The sequence below is a fragment of the Gymnogyps californianus genome, chromosome 9, assembly GCF_018139145.2.
Source record: "Gymnogyps californianus isolate 813 chromosome 9, ASM1813914v2, whole genome shotgun sequence".
NCBI classification, from domain to species: Eukaryota; Metazoa; Chordata; class Aves; order Accipitriformes; family Cathartidae; genus Gymnogyps; species Gymnogyps californianus.
This window is the reverse complement of record NC_059479.1, coordinates 9,006,060-9,024,251: the sequence shown is the minus strand read 5'-3', so window position 1 is coordinate 9,024,251 and position 18,192 is coordinate 9,006,060. Positions and strand designations below refer to the sequence as shown.

Below are 18,192 nucleotides of genomic sequence, written 5' to 3'. Positions count from 1 at the left end.
ATGTGTGTCTGAATTCAGGGAATTAGGGTGTTATACAATGCACATAATCAGCCCTGCACTTGCATAGTAACTCACGCTGTTAGTATTACCTCTATTTTGCTAATTCCCCATTTACTGATGTACAACGAATATTGAAGTTTTGCTTGATTAAGTGTCACGGTTGCGGGACTATTGCATATAATGTTCCGTAACTGATCTGAGTTTATATTACAAGTGTCTATGCCTTTGTCTTCCTCCGAGAAGAAATGGGCAGCTTTCTTGTCTCAGGCCATATTGGAAGTACTATGATCATATATATATATTTAAAAAAGTATATAAGTATCTATTATTATATATAAACTTCTTTTATTCTGGAACTCTTTTGGGGCATACAGCTGTTTCTCTCTGGGATTCTGCCACTCCCGAATAGCACCCTTCCAAAGTCAATGCTTGTGATCGGCACTTGATGGGTCTGGTTGAAAACTATCCGGTAGGATTTGTTGGCAGTTAAATCGGGTCTTGGGCCAGTGCGTCTTCCTTGCAACTGGTAGGTGTTTTTCTTCCTTCCACCTTCTCCAGAATGAAATAGTTGCTGAGGGAACATTGATAACCGTGCCAGTGCTCAGGGGGACTGTATTTTTGGAATGAGCGCTTCGGTGGTTACTGCATTTAGCAGAGGAATAGATACTTCACGCTGGAAGAGAGGTACAAATGCCAGGAAAAATGAGCCTGTGCATCAGCCGGATTAACTTGCTAGGGTCTTCTGTGTGTTGTCAGCAAGCCAGTTGATCTGAATACTCAGCTGAACAGCTGCCCACGGTCCTCCTGAGCTTGGTATGAGAACTTCATCTGAAATTCGTTCTTTCCACCTTTCTTCAGAAAATGAGTGTAAATGATCGCCAGCTCGTACAAACAAAACAGGTCTCCAAAGTCTTGTACTGGTGAGACTGAGATATTTTGATTTATAAATGTGTATTGTGGTTCTAATATTAGTGCTGTATTTGTGAGTCCAGCCCTGCTATTGTGAGATGATTTGCTAGTGAAGTGACTAAAGGCGGGAGTGACCTCTGGAGCTCCATCAGCTAGCTTCCAGCTTGAGAACAGCTTGTGCGTTTCTTAGCAGTAGTCATTTGAGAAATGTTCACTTTATGCTGTTGTGTTCTTGCATATGTTGGAGTCGTAACTCATTTACTTAAAATAGAGAGCTTCAGGAGTCATAATTAAAATGTGTGAGCTCTTCATATCCTGTTTTAAGCAACCTTTCTCATCACCAACTGGCAGATGGAGTTTAAGTTGATCCCTCTTCTCCCGGAAGCACCAAGTTAAAATATTTGTAAATGTAATTGAATGTTTACAGCTACAGTACAATAATTAAAACCTTACTGATCCAAAGAGGAGCGCTTGGCTTGCAAGAGTCCTTTTCAATAACTGGATGCAAAAATTGTCACCTCATGTTTTTTATTTGGTGTCCGTTTTGTAAGGGTATGTCTTGCATGATTTTACCTGTAACAGTAGAGTCTTCCCATTTCTCTGTATTTGGTATGAGGGTTTTGAAACTGAGCATCCTTGTTTGATCTCGGCATCTGCATGATGAACTCAAGCCCGGTTGAGAGCCAGCCTAGGTCTTGGTCAGGAGATGCCTTTCCTCGGTCACAGTGGGCTCCAAGCAGACAGCTACCCTACCTCTAAAAGACCCAGACCCCGCGTACGTGCTGGAAGGGAGAGATTCCTTCCCTTGTTGGGGTTTTGTGGCAGCAGCATGAGAGAGGAGAGGAAAACAAAATACACAACTGAAGGAGAACAACCTCGTTTGATTTCCAGCAGCTGGCTCAGGAACAGAAATTTCAGAGGGAGGAGGAGTTGAGTGCATTTAAACCAAAACCAAACATGGCCTCTTCATGCTGGTTCCCCTGTGTCTCTCCAGGAACTGGTGAGACTTCCCTGTTCCCATGAAGATCCCTCAGACAAGTCTGGCATTTATCAGAGTCAAAATTCTTCTAATACTTTAGTTTCCTCTTCTTTTACTTGCTTCGTAAGAGCCTTGTAAAATGCTCGTTATTTAAGATTTCCTTCTGTGATTAATAATGGCATGTAAATGTTTATATTTTGCTGGATGTCAGCTTAGGTAGGAAGAGCTGCTCAAGTGGGAGAAGTTTTTGCCAAAGGTACTAATCTTTGGTTCTCGTGATTATGTGGTTCTCATTATTACTTTTTCCCCTTGTGTGGAGAAAAATCAAAACCATGATGTGCGTATTATGTATTGTTTTTTTGTGGCAAATAATGTATTCTGTTGCCTTTCAAGCCAGCTTGAATCAGGCTGTGTGGCACTGAAATCGCTGCGAGAAACTTCCTGCTAAAAATAAATCAAGATCCTTTCATTTTAAGTGCATTCACTTCAGCAGTAGGTTTTGATTTTTGGAGACTCCTGGCAGATTCCCGAGGGAAAGGCGCTAATGGGTTTGGTGATGTTGATGGAACACGGGATTCCAGAGCCTCACTGCAAAGTTTTATTTGTCTCCTGATGGTGGTTTCTTGTTTGTCAAAGCATATGCTCATCTAATCCCTTGATGTTCATACCTCAAGCCACCTAGAGTATCTGCAGTTTCCTAGAGAAGAATGCTCTCATGTTGTTATTGTAAATTGTATTTTGTTATTGTAAATTGTATTGTTAATTCCTCTTTTTTTTAAACTGTAAACATGGATTTAAGTTCCATTACAGACTCTTGGTTCTTTTATTCCATGTCTTTGATATGCATTTTATCAGTCATCTTTGTTCCTTCTTAGTATCTCTTGTTCTGCTAGGATCAGGATGACTGCAGTTACGTGTGTCTGACTTGATACTCCACAACAGAGGTATTACAGGGAGCCAGTTACTCAGGTGGGCCTTCTTACTAGCCTTTTTCCTCATAGTGAGGAGATCATCCATTGCTTTGATTGTGCTGCTGTAATCATGGTTGTGCTCTTGCTTAAATACTCCTTTGCAGAGTCTCTGCTGTTTCAAAGACCAGCGTGCGTTACTTTGCCTGCATGTAATTCCACATTATATTGTCAGCGTGGTTATAGAGCTTTGCAAATTTTCAAGAGCTGACAGGCATTAGCTACAGTTCATTATCCAAAGTAAACAGCTAGTCAGCATACAGCAGAGAGCTTCTATAGAAGACAAAAATAGAGCAAAAAGTGAGTGTATCCCCTTACTTGGCTTTAGTTGTCGCACTGTGTCGCCTGCCTGCGTTCATTCCTCCAGTGCTCATTTTTTGAGGATACGCAGGTTCTCTAGACTCCTTTCATTCCTACATTCGTTATCTTTAAATGGCTCTTGCTAGGCTGTGTAGCAATGGTTTCCCAATCTTCACTAGTTTATGTGCAGCAGTACTAAGCAAGTGATACGCTGCTGGCAACAGCATACTTCACTCTCCTTCAACAGTTTCAGTCTTAATTTAATTTCCTCAGGCAGCAAGCTATGCCTACAGGGAAGATAGACTCCATTGCCAGCACCATTAACTTCGGATGTTTCTCCTCCAGCTCTAATGAGAGATGGTGCCTTCTCTAGCACTACTGTGAGGAGGCGAGTGCCCTCTTTCACAGGGACATAGGACAGAACCTGTTCTTCTATGGCCACTCAGCCCCTATCTCAGCACGCAGCGAGGCAGAAGGATCAAATACCAGGATTACTCAGCCCTGCAGGCTTTGTATTGCCGTCTGTTCCCTTACTACTACTTTTTTTGGCCAGGAGGGTCTCGTACAAGGTCAGAGGGCAAAGTACCTGAACTGCTCTGACCCGAGAACTCAACCTCCCTCCTGGCAGTGAGGATGATTTAAGGTTTTGGGGTTTTTTAAGACCTCCTATACAGTTTGGTCCCTGAATTTTGAGGTTGCCCTGGATCACCACAGGTGCTATGAAACGCAGATCACTCGGCACCTGAGAACTTCCTTTCCTGTAAACAAAGTATTCTTGGATCTGGTTTACAGGCTCGGGCAAGTTCCCTTCTGTAGTCTTGCCCTACCAATGGGATGGATTGCCAATGCATGTAAGTCTTAAGTACGAGATTCATACTCCTGACAAAGGAAAGGGGTGATGGAACTTGGCATTTAGAAGGAAAGCTGTTACAAGGAAAGCGAGGTATCTTAAATATACAAATGAGGACTAAAATATGGTGACTTATTGCCAAACCTATTCGGCAGCCTCTTCCGGTTTAGGCTTGTTGGTTATCAGATACTTGTGAACATAAAATGAAATAACATACAATTGACTTTGACAATTCTTAGCTAGTTGATTCCAGGAAGGATTTCTCTGCTTCGTTGTTGAAGCACAGTTCTGTGCATGGGCTTCTCTTGGAGCTGCTGCAAATGCCACTGTTAAGCTGTTGAAATAAAAGCAGTGACTGTTACCATCTGACAGCACGCTTGGTTTTCTTCCTGGGGCATGCTTTCAGAAATGTCAGCAGCAGCGTTTCCCTTTGCAGGGACTGGATCTGTTTCCAGGTGATCTCCACGTGAGGCTGCTCGACCCACTCTCTGGTCTCGGGGGCCTCCATCAGCTGCGATCCCTGGTGAAATGAACTGATTATCTGAAAGCCCCGTCTGCCCCTGGAGCTCTGAAACAGTTATATTGGGTCTGTTGTAGTTTTAAGCATTCTGTGATTCACTCCTTTAGAGAAAATAGGGATGTCTAAGCATTTTCTGATCCAGACAAGTGCAAACACCTAGAGCAGATCATGACCAAGCCTATAGCTACTAGGAGTGACGCTCATGAGAGTGATCTCAGCAGCACTCCCATTTCCTGCCTGCCAGCATTGCTTGTTCGAGATACCGGTGCCATAGCAAGTGCTGGGTAAACAAGATGATTGTTTCTGCTGGATGATCTTTAAAACCCTCCTAACTGTCTGCTGAAAATACTTTTCCATTTCAAGGAAATGACTGTTTTGTTTGTGTTAAGAGTCAGGAATGGGAAATGACGTGAACACTTAACTGTTTTTCCTGGTCTTTTAAGAGGAGGCATATTCACTGTCTCAGGTCTTATTTCCCAAGGCATTCGGTGTTTCTGTAACCCTATCAAGTAAGTACTTGAGGTGTGTGCATGCATATATACATATATACATGCACATCAGAAAATATCTTACAAATCTTGCGTATCCACCCGGTAAAATTTTACTAGTGTCTCCCTGTGACCATGCTGTAACATGATTTGATATGTTCCCCCTCACAGGGCTGAACTGAAACTGTCCTTGGGTCTTGTCTTCCCAACACTGTGATTATACAGCGTGCTGTAATCTCCCTGAAGTAGAAAGAAGTCAAAATTCACATTTGTCATACTTGTTTTGCCCAAGCACCAGTTTTATCTGCATCTGCTGAGTTACACTCTGCATTTAATCTTTTTTTATCTGTGTATTGCTCCTCGCCCTTGAAAAAGAAATGGCCCAATGTTTTAGTCTTTTTAGTTGCTGATAACTTTTTGTTACTGATTTCTTTGGTCAAGGTGTTTTTCTAAACCAATCGCTTCTCTTTAAATTCCTTGAAAATGAACGCTGGCGATCTGCGTCTCTGTTTCCTGTAATCTCACTTCCCAAGCCTCGTGCGTGCACTGTCCTGCCGGACTAAGGCGTCTGCAGGTGTTAAGACTTGGTTATAGTGACTCTGAGTTCCTACGTGTGGGATTCTCGCTCTTCTGTACTTCTGCAAGTGCCTGGCAAAACACGATGCTGGCCCGTGACTGGAACTCCAGGATATGGGGGGGAAAAGGTGGTTTTGTGTTTGGTTTTTTTTCTTAATCAGCTTGGGCACAATAAAATGTATATCTTAATACATAACAGCCAGGCTAATAAACCACATGGCAGGTTTATCTAACTTCTCTTCGATTCCTTCGCCCTTCCTCAACAAGAAGCAGGTTAAACCACCTCATGAAAATCAGAATTAACAGTGTAGGTACTTAAAAATAACACTGAAGCTACAAGAATACAGCTCTACAGTGGCAGGAAAAACACCGCGACCCAAACACGATCTCCGTGTTTGGAGGCAAGCACTGTGTCTGCAGCACGGGCTCCGGAACACAGCGTTCTCAAACCAGTTAGTAACATTTATTTTTTTTAACGAATGTTAATGTTTGACTTTTATCATCTGACGCTGATAGATGACACAATCTCAGTTCTTCTGAGAATCAAACTAAAGTAACACTTTATTGCCCTTTAAAGACTTACTTGTATTATATATAAGAAAAAATGTACAGTGATTAACAACTTGAATTTAACCTTTCTCCCTCTTTTTTTTTTTTTTCTAAGCAACAATTATCTGCATGGTTTCTTTGTATTTCCATGCATAAGCAGAAAAGTGACCCATAACATGCAGGGGGAAAGAAGGTTTAATTTCCAGAATGTTTTTTTATACAGATCAGAGCATATTGTATAGACTTTTTAAAAACAAAGATTTGTGTGTATGAATCAAGTGCAGTAATAGCGGCCCTTCAGTAGAAATATTTTTAAACTTAACACCTCAACAATGAAATGTCAAATGAAGGGAAATACTCGTTATATGAAACAAGATAAATGTCCACCTAGAATATAAAACTGGAATTTGAGCAGGAGTTTCTGATACAGAAGAATTCCCCTATCTGAGCTGGGGAGGGTGGGAAGGGATGGTGTAGAGGAATGTGTTTGTTGCTATACTTACTTTGGTCTCTAAAATAGAAAAAATGGTGAATTTTATATTAGTGTGAGTTCAACTTCTGTTAATGCCACTGAGTTCACATATTGCATGCATCCCTAAGAAATGAAAGGATCTGATTACAGAACTTGTTTTTATTGTCTACAATTGTGATACAAAATGGCTGTTGCAGAAATTATTTCCCCAGGTAAGCAAACGAGCACTCAACGATATCTTGGTAATGATGAAGTAAGGAATTTGAGGATTACTTCTTCACCTAAAATTCATGGTTTATTTGAGAGTTTCACTGATGGAATTTTTCATTTGCTTCAGTGATTAGTCATGACTCTCATCCTTCTGGTATGTATACAGAAGTGTTATGCACCAGCCTCAGCATGTACAACCACGAACCAAACGAACATTTTACATAAGACAGTTTGCTTTTATAGTGATCACGCACTGATGTGAACATAGACTAAAAATAACAAAAGTTGCTTTAATAAGGATTTTTTACAGTAGGCGTAGATATAAAAGTTTTTCAAATTATTTTCACAGGTATCACCGAACATTTCATAGCTGTCTGTTACAGAAGCACCGAAAAGTGCTTTGAGTCTTTCATTTATTATACATAGTTAAAATATATTACACTTCTGAAGGTATCTTAAATCACTGAACAGTTTTGCTAGCGTCTTAATGAGCCAAACGGGAGTAAAAGGCAGTCCACATTCATGATGTGAATATACAGTAAGGTGTTTGACATCCTATTAACTCATTGTTCATGTTCTCAAAATAACCATGGTGATGAGACCTGAAAGACAAGAATTAAGAACTAAATGCTTTAATTTCACCGAATAAAACATTTAAAATAAAGACAGTTTACCCTGTCACAGGCCAGAAAATAAGGTAAAAGCGCATAAATACATGCAGAATGAATTTATATATACACTTCACTTAAATATTGGAAGTATTGCTCCAAATTTTGATGTAGTCAAAAACTGTGTAAAAAAAAAAAAAAAGTCACTGAAGTGCAGTATATCTAGTAACTAAATGTCAAAGAAGTTATAAATACTCCAAACAATTATTGATCTCACTACTGGAAAATCTTAACATTGAGATTTTGACTTGGGTAAGCGTAACAGTAGCACACAAGCCACCAGTTTTCATGGGGGCTAGTTATGGGCAGTGTAATTCAAATGCTGAATCATCAGTAAGGCAGATTAGCTGAAGGCCCCAAGACATTTTTGTTTCTGCTCTGTGCAGAGTAACTGATCAAAGACTAGTTTTAGACAAAGATGTTAAGCTTCCTTGTCAGTCTGCATAGGGAGCTTTCTACAGACTCTTTGTTGTAACCTTTAAAGAGGGGAAAAAAAAAAACCCTGCTCTGATAGAGGTTAAAAACAATCAAAAACAGATGAAAGCAGGAAGTGTGGGGCTAATAAACCTACTCGTGACACACTGAAAAGTTCACTTTAATTATGTGCTGATACAGGAAAAAGTACAAATCTGCCAGTTCTTAGCTGTGAGTTATATTGCACAAGGCGAAGAGGCATACGGAAAAACATTAGGGCTCCTTGAATTCCAGCCTTCCGTAACATCAAAATAGTAATTTATCAGTTCTTAGGCAATCTTACTTTCTTGCAGGCTCAGATGATGTTAATGTAACAGCCTTTCACTGCAGAGAGCTTAGCTGAAGCCTACAGATCTCACCATAGATAAAGAAATTTGAGACTATTTTACTATCCTGCCACTACGTACTGATTTAACTTATTTACTTTATAAAGATTTTGAAGATAGAAGCGTGACAGAACAGAGTTGTAACGCTGCCTTCCATTAGATAAGCAATTTATCCATTAAAGAGGAATTACAGTTCAGCTATTTCTTAAGGTCTGTATTAGCTTAGATAATCAGTACTACCCCAACTGCTGTGGGCCTTGGCTTGGATTATCTAAATCATCGCAGAGTAATAACAGAGGCTTCTGGAAGGTGCCACAGGACAGCCTATACCACTTCTACGGGACCTTCCGGCAATAAAGGGTTTAACGCATTTCTGTAAAGCAAATACTTCTCAAATGTCGTATAGCCCAGTTGGTGTGGCATCAACCTCCCTTTTCAACTCAACGCTACACAATCCAGTTGTACTGCATTGTGGAAGAAAGTGGTTTCATCTTCTCAAGAGCAATCAACCTTCTACATGAGCAAGAGCTGCACACAGAAGAGTCTTTTCATGAACGCTAAAACCGCTGCTACCAAAGGAATCAAAACCTGTAAGAACTTCATAGTGAATCTAGAAACAGGTTAAGTTGTTGCAAATGTATAAAGTCAAATGGTTTAGTACTATAGTTGGCACCAGCAGAAACTGGAGTAATTTTCAACACTAGGGATAAAAACAAAGCAAGGATTACTGCAAGGTCCTGATCTGAAAATACATCACCATCGGCTCAGGCAAAGAGCGACAAGTGAGTTTTCAAACCATGTCAGCAGACTGACTTGCACGAGTCAGTCAGTCAACTGAGGTGCGCATTAACCATCAAGAACTTGCATCTTTTCCCATCACTACCTCACCTCTAGCTATCAGTTTGAAGCTGCCTAGCTCGTTTCCTTTAAATCCTCATTTCTGCCAGGTAGTGGGACAGGAGAATTGAGTTTAGTGTGACTGTTCTTCAAATCTGAAATAGTTATAGAAAAATAGTCATAAGAAATTAAATGTACAACTTTTATCTATGCTTGCTAATTCAGGAGCAAGTTACAAATCAGGAAGAACTGTGCATGGTAGTGGTCTGTTAGGAAGGGTTTACAACAACGTATTTCTACACATTTCAACTGCTTATCGAGAAGGCAGTGAATGGAGCCTTTCAGACCAGCTCGTCTGGGTTGGAGAGAGAAACAAAACAACAGGAGAGATCTTGGTTCTGCAATAGAGTAACTCTCCATTTCAATGTAAGAATAAGAAACAGCACATTCCATTCAGTTTTGTTGGCAGACGACTACAGTTGGCCAGTCATCAAATGAAGGTGAAATTAATATTCAGGGGCCTGTATATAATAAGTATCAACTAAAATCTGGTCTAAAATACTTACAATAACTAATTTACCCTGATATCACTATGGCTGCGAGTTAAAATGCGAATGGAGATGCAAAACAAAATGTACTGTGGTGCTTTGTCTCCATCAAGTTTCCTGAAGCCACTGGCAAACACAGGAGAAGTTTCCCAAATCACAGAATTTGCAAGAAAACATTTACAAAATCCAAAATACTTACCTAAAACATAAGCAGCTACTAACTTTTGATTCACACTTAAATGGAGGTAGAGAGGCACCAGGGATTCCATTTCCCCCAATGTAGGTAGCATTAGTGCTGCAATACACACTATTCCTAGGAAGACTGTTAGTAAACTAGGTCCCGACGAGGCAGTTCTGTTTTCTGAAAAACAAGATAGTACCAATTATAAGGAACATCTAACCAATATAAATGTTAACTATTCTGCAAAAATGTTTGTGGTACATTGGAGCTGCAATATCCTGAGATTTTCTTTTCCCTTTGGAGTTTGGAGGGGGTGGAAATCAACTCTTAAACCCACCCTTCTAAACCTTCTGCATTTTGCAGTGGAGAAGGCTGCTGCCTGTTCTGATGCTGGAACTTGTTTTCACATGACTTCCCAAACCCCTCCCTTCTGGAGGAACAGAGCCTGCCAGGCCCAGTAGCTATATATATACACACTCATGACAGCTGGATGTTTCAGCAACGCTTGAGGTTTCACCTCAATGCATCCTGACTCCATTCCTTGATATGTTCCTGCAGTGATTAGTAACCAATTCGGAAAGAACACCTAAAAGAGCTGCACAGGCAGATAACTGCTTACACCTCCAGAACAAAACTTGGCTACAGCAAGAGCACAGGTTCTTGGGCCAGAGGAGTTCCCCTTCTTTCTTGAGAGGATTCAAGGGCTGCACCTGCCAGAACCAGTTTATATGCCACAAATTAGTAATACTTGAATCTTACTTTAAAAACTATGAGAGTGAACCACTCTGACAGTCCAATATCACCAGAACAAGGAAACGCAAACTATAGATGAACTGTCCTTCATACTCTTTATTGCGCTGCAGTTTAACAGCTGGAACCTACTCAAAGGCACACTGTGTAATCTTTGAAAAGAGCTGTTAACATGTTAGTTGAATACCTCTAACCAAATTCTTAAGACCCATTGGAAATTAGCCAATGTTTTTTATTAAGTTTTTCTATCCTCAGTGACTAGCAATATGTGCCCTATTTTAATTCCATAGATCTGTTATTTCTAGGTTGCAGGTTATATGCAAAGACTGTAGTTGCTTTGTTTACTGTTTTTCTGTAAGCCAGCAATATAATGTAGTCAACAAGGTTTTTAAGCAGAGAAACAGCATTTGGATTAAGACCAGTATCAGATGGTTCAGGATGGTTCAAACCCTCTGTACCGGAACAACTGTCATAGTAACATTTTGTTCTGTGAGCCCAGAGATCTTTGTGGGTTTGCTTTAACCGTGTATCCTACTAATACCCATCTTGAGGGTTTTTTTTAGTACAAGGTGTTTCACCAGCCAACAAACTATGTATAAATAGTGAGACGGTTTGGTTTTAACAAGAGGAACACTCTCAAGCAGGTTCATCTATTTTCTGGAATTGATTTTTGTTCTCCTCATGAAAAATAAAACAGTGACGAGAATATTACAGTACAAATCAGTAAAAGTAACAAGAAGGTAGACTGTCAAGTCAAGAATCAGTTTAGAATCAGTTCCCGTAAAACTTGATACTTTTTATATCTCCCCCTACCACTACAATTTAACTGTTCTGTCCAGGTTTTGCCCAAGACTGTTGATTCCCTTCCTCACATATGAAACGTGCAAAGAGTTTTCAGCTAGCAACTGTGCTTTGCTGTACTTGTGAGACAGACAAAGGAGATGGCGCAGAACAAGGAGCACTTTAGAGGATGTTTTGGCAATATTTCCTGCTCATCAGAAAATGGAGGATTAAGGGTTTGGAACAAACTCAGAAGGGGCATATGTTCTGAAAGAGCCCAAGGGAAAAAACAGCTACCACCCTTTTGCAGATAAATTCCCATTGGCTGTAACAGAACTTCTGCACCAGAGGAACAGAGGATGTACTCTCCAAGGTATGACATGCAAATGTGGGGCAGCAAAGGGTCTTGATTAATCAAGACACCATAAGCAGAAGAGCCATAGTTTGGGTTCTTGGACACTATCACCCCTCAGTGATAAAGACAGCAGTCTTACAGGTAAGTAAAAAGAATTATTTTAAAATTTATTTTAGTCTAGTCTTTCTAGTCACTTGAGCTACTTGTAACTGATTCAGAAGACAGGAGGGGTAAAAGATTTCAGCTACCTGGTTGACACAAAGTCTGCTCAAAAAAGACACTTTCAGCCAGGTGTTCTTTTATTCGTTTTTCCTCCTCTTCCTTTTGTTGTTGCTGTTCCTTTGCAGATGGAAGTAGAGTAGCAATAATCTCCTTTTTCCCTAATGCTTTCCTCTGGCTCTGCTCAGACACTTGTAGACGGAATTTATCTATCACACCATAGTAAGAAGCCCGAACATCTCTGTGACGAATCACACTGCAGAGGAAAACAACATTTTCAAACAGAGGAACTAATAAGAAGCATGTCTCCTGTGGAATTACATCCTACATCCCAACGTTTTCCCTCTTTCCCCCTACACATTGCAATAGTCCAGATCCCCATTACCTCCTCCATCACTCAATGTTCTTGAAGATTTGATCTTGCCTTCTCTCTCCCCTCCTTATGTTCGCTCTGGTTCCCAAATATATACGCTCCAATTGGCTGGCCAAAAAGAACAGTTAATTCTTTATCTCAGGCGCACCTTTGCCTCAATCTGAGGCCTAGCTGCCAATTTTCATGAAACGTCAATTATCTGAAAGATGACTCCTCCTTTATCAAAGTAGTTTGATGCTGGCCAATGATTTTAAAAGGCATAGGGGGACTGGAGTGGACAGGGAAGGAAAAAAGAAAAGTAGGACTGCCAAATACTTGGACAGGTGATGGCAAAAGTCTAGCTTTTTGAGGAAACCAGGCTCAAAACTTTATAATTATACTTTCTCAGAAGCAAAACTCATTCCCTCTATGGACAAGAGTCAGCTAGATGTAAAGGGATTTTCAAAATCAGAAGCCCACCATTACAAGCCTGTAACGGTGCAGTAAAAATGACAGCTATGTATCTACATAAACATTTCTCACCTGTCTTGCAGTGAGTAAATCTGGGTATCAATAGCAGAGCTCTGTGCTGTCAGAGCTTTGCTCATCAGTCTAGCTACTTTCAGCACGTTTCATAGCCTGCATTGAAATGCATGACGCTGCAGATACTTCACTAGCTACCAAGAGCTATGCCGGGTGTAGCTACACAAGCTGCAATCACAACTCAGACTGCAGTGTAGACATATCCTCTGAGTTACAGCTAGAGAGTCAGTTATTTTCTTGGTAAACCTTCTCACTGTCCAGTAACCACTCTGTTGCTCTACTGTTTTGAATACATTGACCAAGATGGCTTCAACAGTAAGACAGGGTGATAGTTGTTGCATTCCTTCTAGTTTTATGGCATTTCATGGGAAAAATTGTATGTGGGACCTACAAAAGGCACAGTTTTAAAATAACACTGATCAAAGGCAATACAGACCTCTGAGCAGTGCTCTGCTCAACTGCCTCCTCTCTGCATTTATGATTCATTATGAAAATACATACCTAGCATTAAAAAGCTATAACATTTAGGTTTTGAAGTCATATCAGCTCTTAGGGTTAATACGGATTTTAATTATTTTTCCAAAGTGGAAAACTTTTTTTGTGAAAGGCTATTCTAAATTTTTAAGATAACTATAGCTAATCTGAAAAAATACCTACATATAAGTGATTTGGCTTCAAGAAGGTTGCCATCTCCTGAGGGGGAAAAAAATTATTCTACCCTTAGTAATACAGGATAATAGTCTTAAAATTGCTTCAAGAAAACTATCTTCGTGATAATATATACATTAAAATGCTGCAAGAAACAGATTTTTGTGTTTCAGTCTTCATTTAAAGGAACTATATCACATCAAGATCTCTAAAATCATTAACACACAGCCAGTGCTTATAACTGGTATCTGGTTTGAACAGACTGTTCAACAAGGAAACAGAGACTAAGTCATCCCCCACGGGAGAAGGCTGCAGGAACGTACATAGTTTTACATCACTTTAGAGGCAAAAGAGTGTGCTTATGACAGGCTTTCAGCAAGCTGAGTGTTGGCTGGGCAACTGCCTTCACTAAAACAAAAGGCTTCCCCCTCCCCCCCCCCAATCCTAATTCATAAAACTCTCAGCATATCAGAACAGCAGAGCCAACTCTTATTTCTTCCTTTAACACTTCCTTTTAAATTTTTGTTTCTACTCTTAGTACCATGGTACTAACTACCAACCTAAACAGAACCTTTACATAACACTGTGCTATGAGAACATGCATCTGCTGCCAAGAAAAGAGATCTTTTCTGCAGACCCTTATAAACAGATACATTCTCCTGTTTCTTTTTAGAGACCATTGCATAATTGGAAGCTCTGTAGAATATCTGTTTATCTGGCAAATGGCCATACTTGCATAGTACTGCTCATATCCTAGCAGTAAACACTGCCCTTAGACAGCAACCATTGGAATGGGATGGGGGTTTTGCTGCACAAAAAATTCCTTTGGAAACATGCATATGTCTTATTTTCCTTTATTTAATAGAAGACATTTGTTTAAGATTAAGCAAATGTAATCAAGCTTGTGTAAATGTCTACTAAAGACTGGAATAGCTCACTGATACACTGGTATATTCTGACCTGTTTTGTTCCATTTTTAGGATTGTTGCCACTGCCCACTGAAACTTTTTAGTTCCATGTTTTAAACTTCCTTTCTATTTGGTGAGTCCTTGGAATTTTCCAAATCACACCTAAGGAAAACAGTCTACAGGAAAGAGCCATTCCCCAAGCACAGTATTATTTATCTGACAAAAGATGGATCATTCAATAGCGGAGTTTTTTTGTATATGGCCATGTGTTAGCCAGAGATTCCAGAAGGTGTTTTCCAGTTTGCAAATTTCTATTCAGAAAGCTCAGTCTGCTCTTTTAGGTACTTCATACTTTCTTCAGCTGTATCTGTACATCAGCACAGTGGCAAATGGAAGATGAAAAAAGGCAGTCTATTTTAGCTTATACAGCTACTCTACTTTGAATTATAGCAGCCTACAGACCCTATACATTATTGTGGTCACTTAACCGGCCTTCTTATTTTCTCTGTCACTGGGTTGGGACCTGACAGGAGAAGATCTGAGAACGAGAGAGGCAGTCAGGGCGAAAGGCAGGCAAAAGTACCTTTATTAAACATGGCCCAGGAAAGTGTGCTCAGTAGAACTGCATACATTTTCATTTTGCCAATCTGCAAACAAATATTTCTCACAAAGACATCCCAACCCTGGGTGTCTTGCTTTTCTTGTTATTTCTAATACAAAAGTACTCAGAGGAGGCTCATATTACTCTCACTGCTGGTTTACAAACTATACTACAGGATGCATTTACTAGCATTTTATTTATGCCTAAAGACAAAATTAAAGAAGGAAATATCTCCTATATTGTAATAACTCTGCCCTAGAGTGAAAGAATAGCAAAGACCAGACAGCCACAAGAATATAGGAGATTAGAAAAATATTATATCTTTATCTAACTTAGTTTATACTATGCATGCTGTCATTTACTACCTCTTAAATAAGAAAAGAAATTAAGATAATCAAATATTGTACATAAGAAAAAAAAAACAACCAACCAACTTTTACTTACATATCAACACAGCACTGAGGCTTCACCGCACCAGTAGCATCAACCACCGCATATTTATTTGGAGTTGTACAAAGAACTGCAACGAAAAGGACAGTAGTGGTAACAAATCATGAATTAACATCTCACCAACTTCATCAACAGATGTACGTAAAGACACAAGTTTGGTTTTGTCACAAATATGATTTGTTACATGAATTATAATTGGACTGTTCAAGATCACCAACTAACCCTTAAATAGAACTTAACCTAAGAAACCCACCTTTGAATTTTAAGGCAAACTCATAGGGGTTATATAGAGTCAACACCTGCTTGTGTGTTGACTGGTCATCTGCATAAAATATAAGTTCTGTAGGAAAAACAAAAACAGGAAGATTTCCTTCCACTAACTCTGGCTGTCTTTTTTGTTGCTGCATTGGCACTGAATCCTCCTTGCTGCTTCTTGCGTTCTTATGATTTTGTATCCTCAGAGACTTCAGTTTTTGAATCGTTTAAGAATTCCAAAGCATTTTGGCAATTCTAAAAGAAAAAAGGGGGAAAAAAAAGAGAAAAGGCAAGAAGATTATTTCCATAAGTCTATACTAAACTGAGGCAGTTAACAAACGTGTAAAAATATAAAACGTGATACTTGGTTATGAATCTACCTTTACTTAATTTCCTTCAAAAATACGGAAATAGAAAAAATATTTGCATCGGGTTTCCATCTATTTAACAAACTGCTATAAAATAAATGGATAAGCACTTCTTCAGTGTATCACGGCAGCCTTTTGGGGTCCCAGTCCATGACTAGGGTTGCTTATGCTGGGTCTTTGCAATACAAACCAAACAGCAACAACAAAAAGATATCCCATCCTTGCCTCAGGACACTTAACACTTGAGAAAAAACAGAGCAGAAATGAGGAAGCACAAAGACGTAAGGCAGCAGTAGTCACCATTTAGGCAGGAATCTCTCTGCAGTGGTGACCTTCCCGGATGAGGTATAATAACTTGGGTATCTGCTCACACAGGCACTGAGGTATGTCAAATCCCAGAGATTCAGAACAAAAGAATGGGGAACACCTTCACACCTTGTTTAAACTAAACTCTTGTTACAATTGCATGGTAGTTACAGGCAACGAATTGAAAAATAACTGGGATGAATAATACCAAATAGATTTGGGATTTACTATTTCATTAAAAAATAAGACAGGTTTTCCACCACCACTGTCTCTAACCAAAGTATAACCATTGTAATTCTCCCTCTGCCACCCCCACAGTTTTGTTTTATTTTGAGTGACATTCCAGAACTAAAACCAGAACCCATGACCCGACCAAGCAACAATCCCAAACATAATTCATAAAATAAATAAGGCCAGACTCCTCAGCACACATACCATTGACTTTACACACTACAGACAGAATAAAGTGAAACAGCTACATTTATTTTTCCCCCCAAGAACATCATATTTTACTGCAGCTCCTATAGGTTAATTATCAAACTGAAGGTGTCCTTTGAGGTTTAGCTTTATTCTATAGTAGAAAATATTAAAAGAACAAAAAGTTCCTACTGACTCATTAGCTGTCATTTCCACTTCCAACGAAGCTTTATAAAACAAGGTCCATTTCAGCTGTTCTCCAGTCTAATAAACTGATTTGGTTCTGCCTTAAGAAATCTAGTTTCTGAACCTTCTAGCAGCGAATAGCCCTAGCATTACAAACAATCAAAACCAAATGCTTATTTTTGCTCTCTAAACATCATGATGTTCACATGTCCAAGCACCAGATACATGTTTCATACTTGCAACATGACACACGTTTAGGTGTTTACTAGAGTATATCTGTCATCTTCAGATTTACAGGTTCTGATTCTTATTCACAAACTAAGCTTTTAAACTTATTTATTTTTTAAAATAGCAAATCATCCCTATAGAATTTATATTCATGGCTCTCACTGGAATGTCTTTCCCCAAGATCCAGTTTCTTTTCAGAGCACAGGTTTGTTTCCACTTCACTGAAATGCTACTAATAATATTCTGAAAACAAATCCCCAATGATAGTGTTCCAAGTTGATGTTCTGCTACCTTATTAAGAAGAGTCCAGAAAAAGAAATAGCTCTGTAAGTGGCAATTTGGGTTCCAAGTGCTTCTTAGAATTTTGGTGAATCCCTTTTGTTTCAGAAGAATTAAACTCTGGAATCACTTTGTGCAGCAAGTGTAAGCATTATTTCTTCAAAAACTTTATGTACTACTGCAAAGTGACATTCATTGTTCCATTCAAATATATTAAGATATATCAAGAGCTAATGTGGAAAAACTGCAAGCTTGTAGAAATACAAAATAACTTCTTTTGAAACTTCTCATAGGTGGAAGATTAAGGGTTTTTTTTGTTTGTTTTTTTTACAAAAGTTAGCTCGATGCAGTATGCAGCAACCATATCTGAGAATCTTTGGTTCTCATACATATGTATACTGCATACATTATGCGTAACAGAAATACAGGCAATCTTTAAGCTTTTTTTCCCTAATAAATGTTTTAAACTACCATACAACCAATAGCAAACTACTGTGAGATATTTTTAAGTTACCATATTTAATAAAAAATTTAAAATATTATTACAATTATTAATATTATTTTGATGCTTCAGTTTTTTATTTAAACACTGCACTGTTTCATTCTGATTCCTGGCGTCATACCACAACTCCAGTTTCTTCAGCTCAGCCAGCGGCAAGCGTTTAGGTGTCCAAAAACCCACTCATCACAAC

General features: G+C 39.2%; 1 protein-coding gene across 4 annotated transcripts; it reads right to left on the bottom strand.

The window, feature by feature from the left end:
* Window positions 1–7,080: 7,080 nt before the first annotated feature.
* Window positions 7,081–16,548, bottom strand: MOSPD1 (motile sperm domain containing 1). 4 transcript variants are annotated; one of them, XM_050901966.1, is made up of 7 exons: window positions 16,385–16,548; window positions 15,715–15,971; window positions 15,456–15,531; window positions 11,989–12,215; window positions 9,874–10,035; window positions 9,178–9,281; window positions 7,081–7,423 (listed from the first exon to the last, which is right to left on the bottom strand). In XM_050901966.1, exons 2-6 carry the CDS (start codon window positions 15,866–15,868, stop codon window positions 9,202–9,204), a joined length of 699 nt encoding a protein of 232 aa, XP_050757923.1. In that variant the 5' UTR covers window positions 15,869–15,971; window positions 16,385–16,548; the 3' UTR covers window positions 7,081–7,423; window positions 9,178–9,201. The 4 variants fall into 4 exon arrangements, with proteins under 4 accessions (XP_050757923.1, XP_050757922.1, XP_050757925.1 ...); XM_050901965.1 differs by lacking the exon at window positions 16,385–16,548 and having other exon boundaries at window positions 15,715–15,972; XM_050901968.1 differs by lacking the exons at window positions 9,178–9,281; window positions 16,385–16,548 and having other exon boundaries at window positions 15,715–15,972.
* Window positions 16,549–18,192: the final 1,644 nt, after the last annotated feature.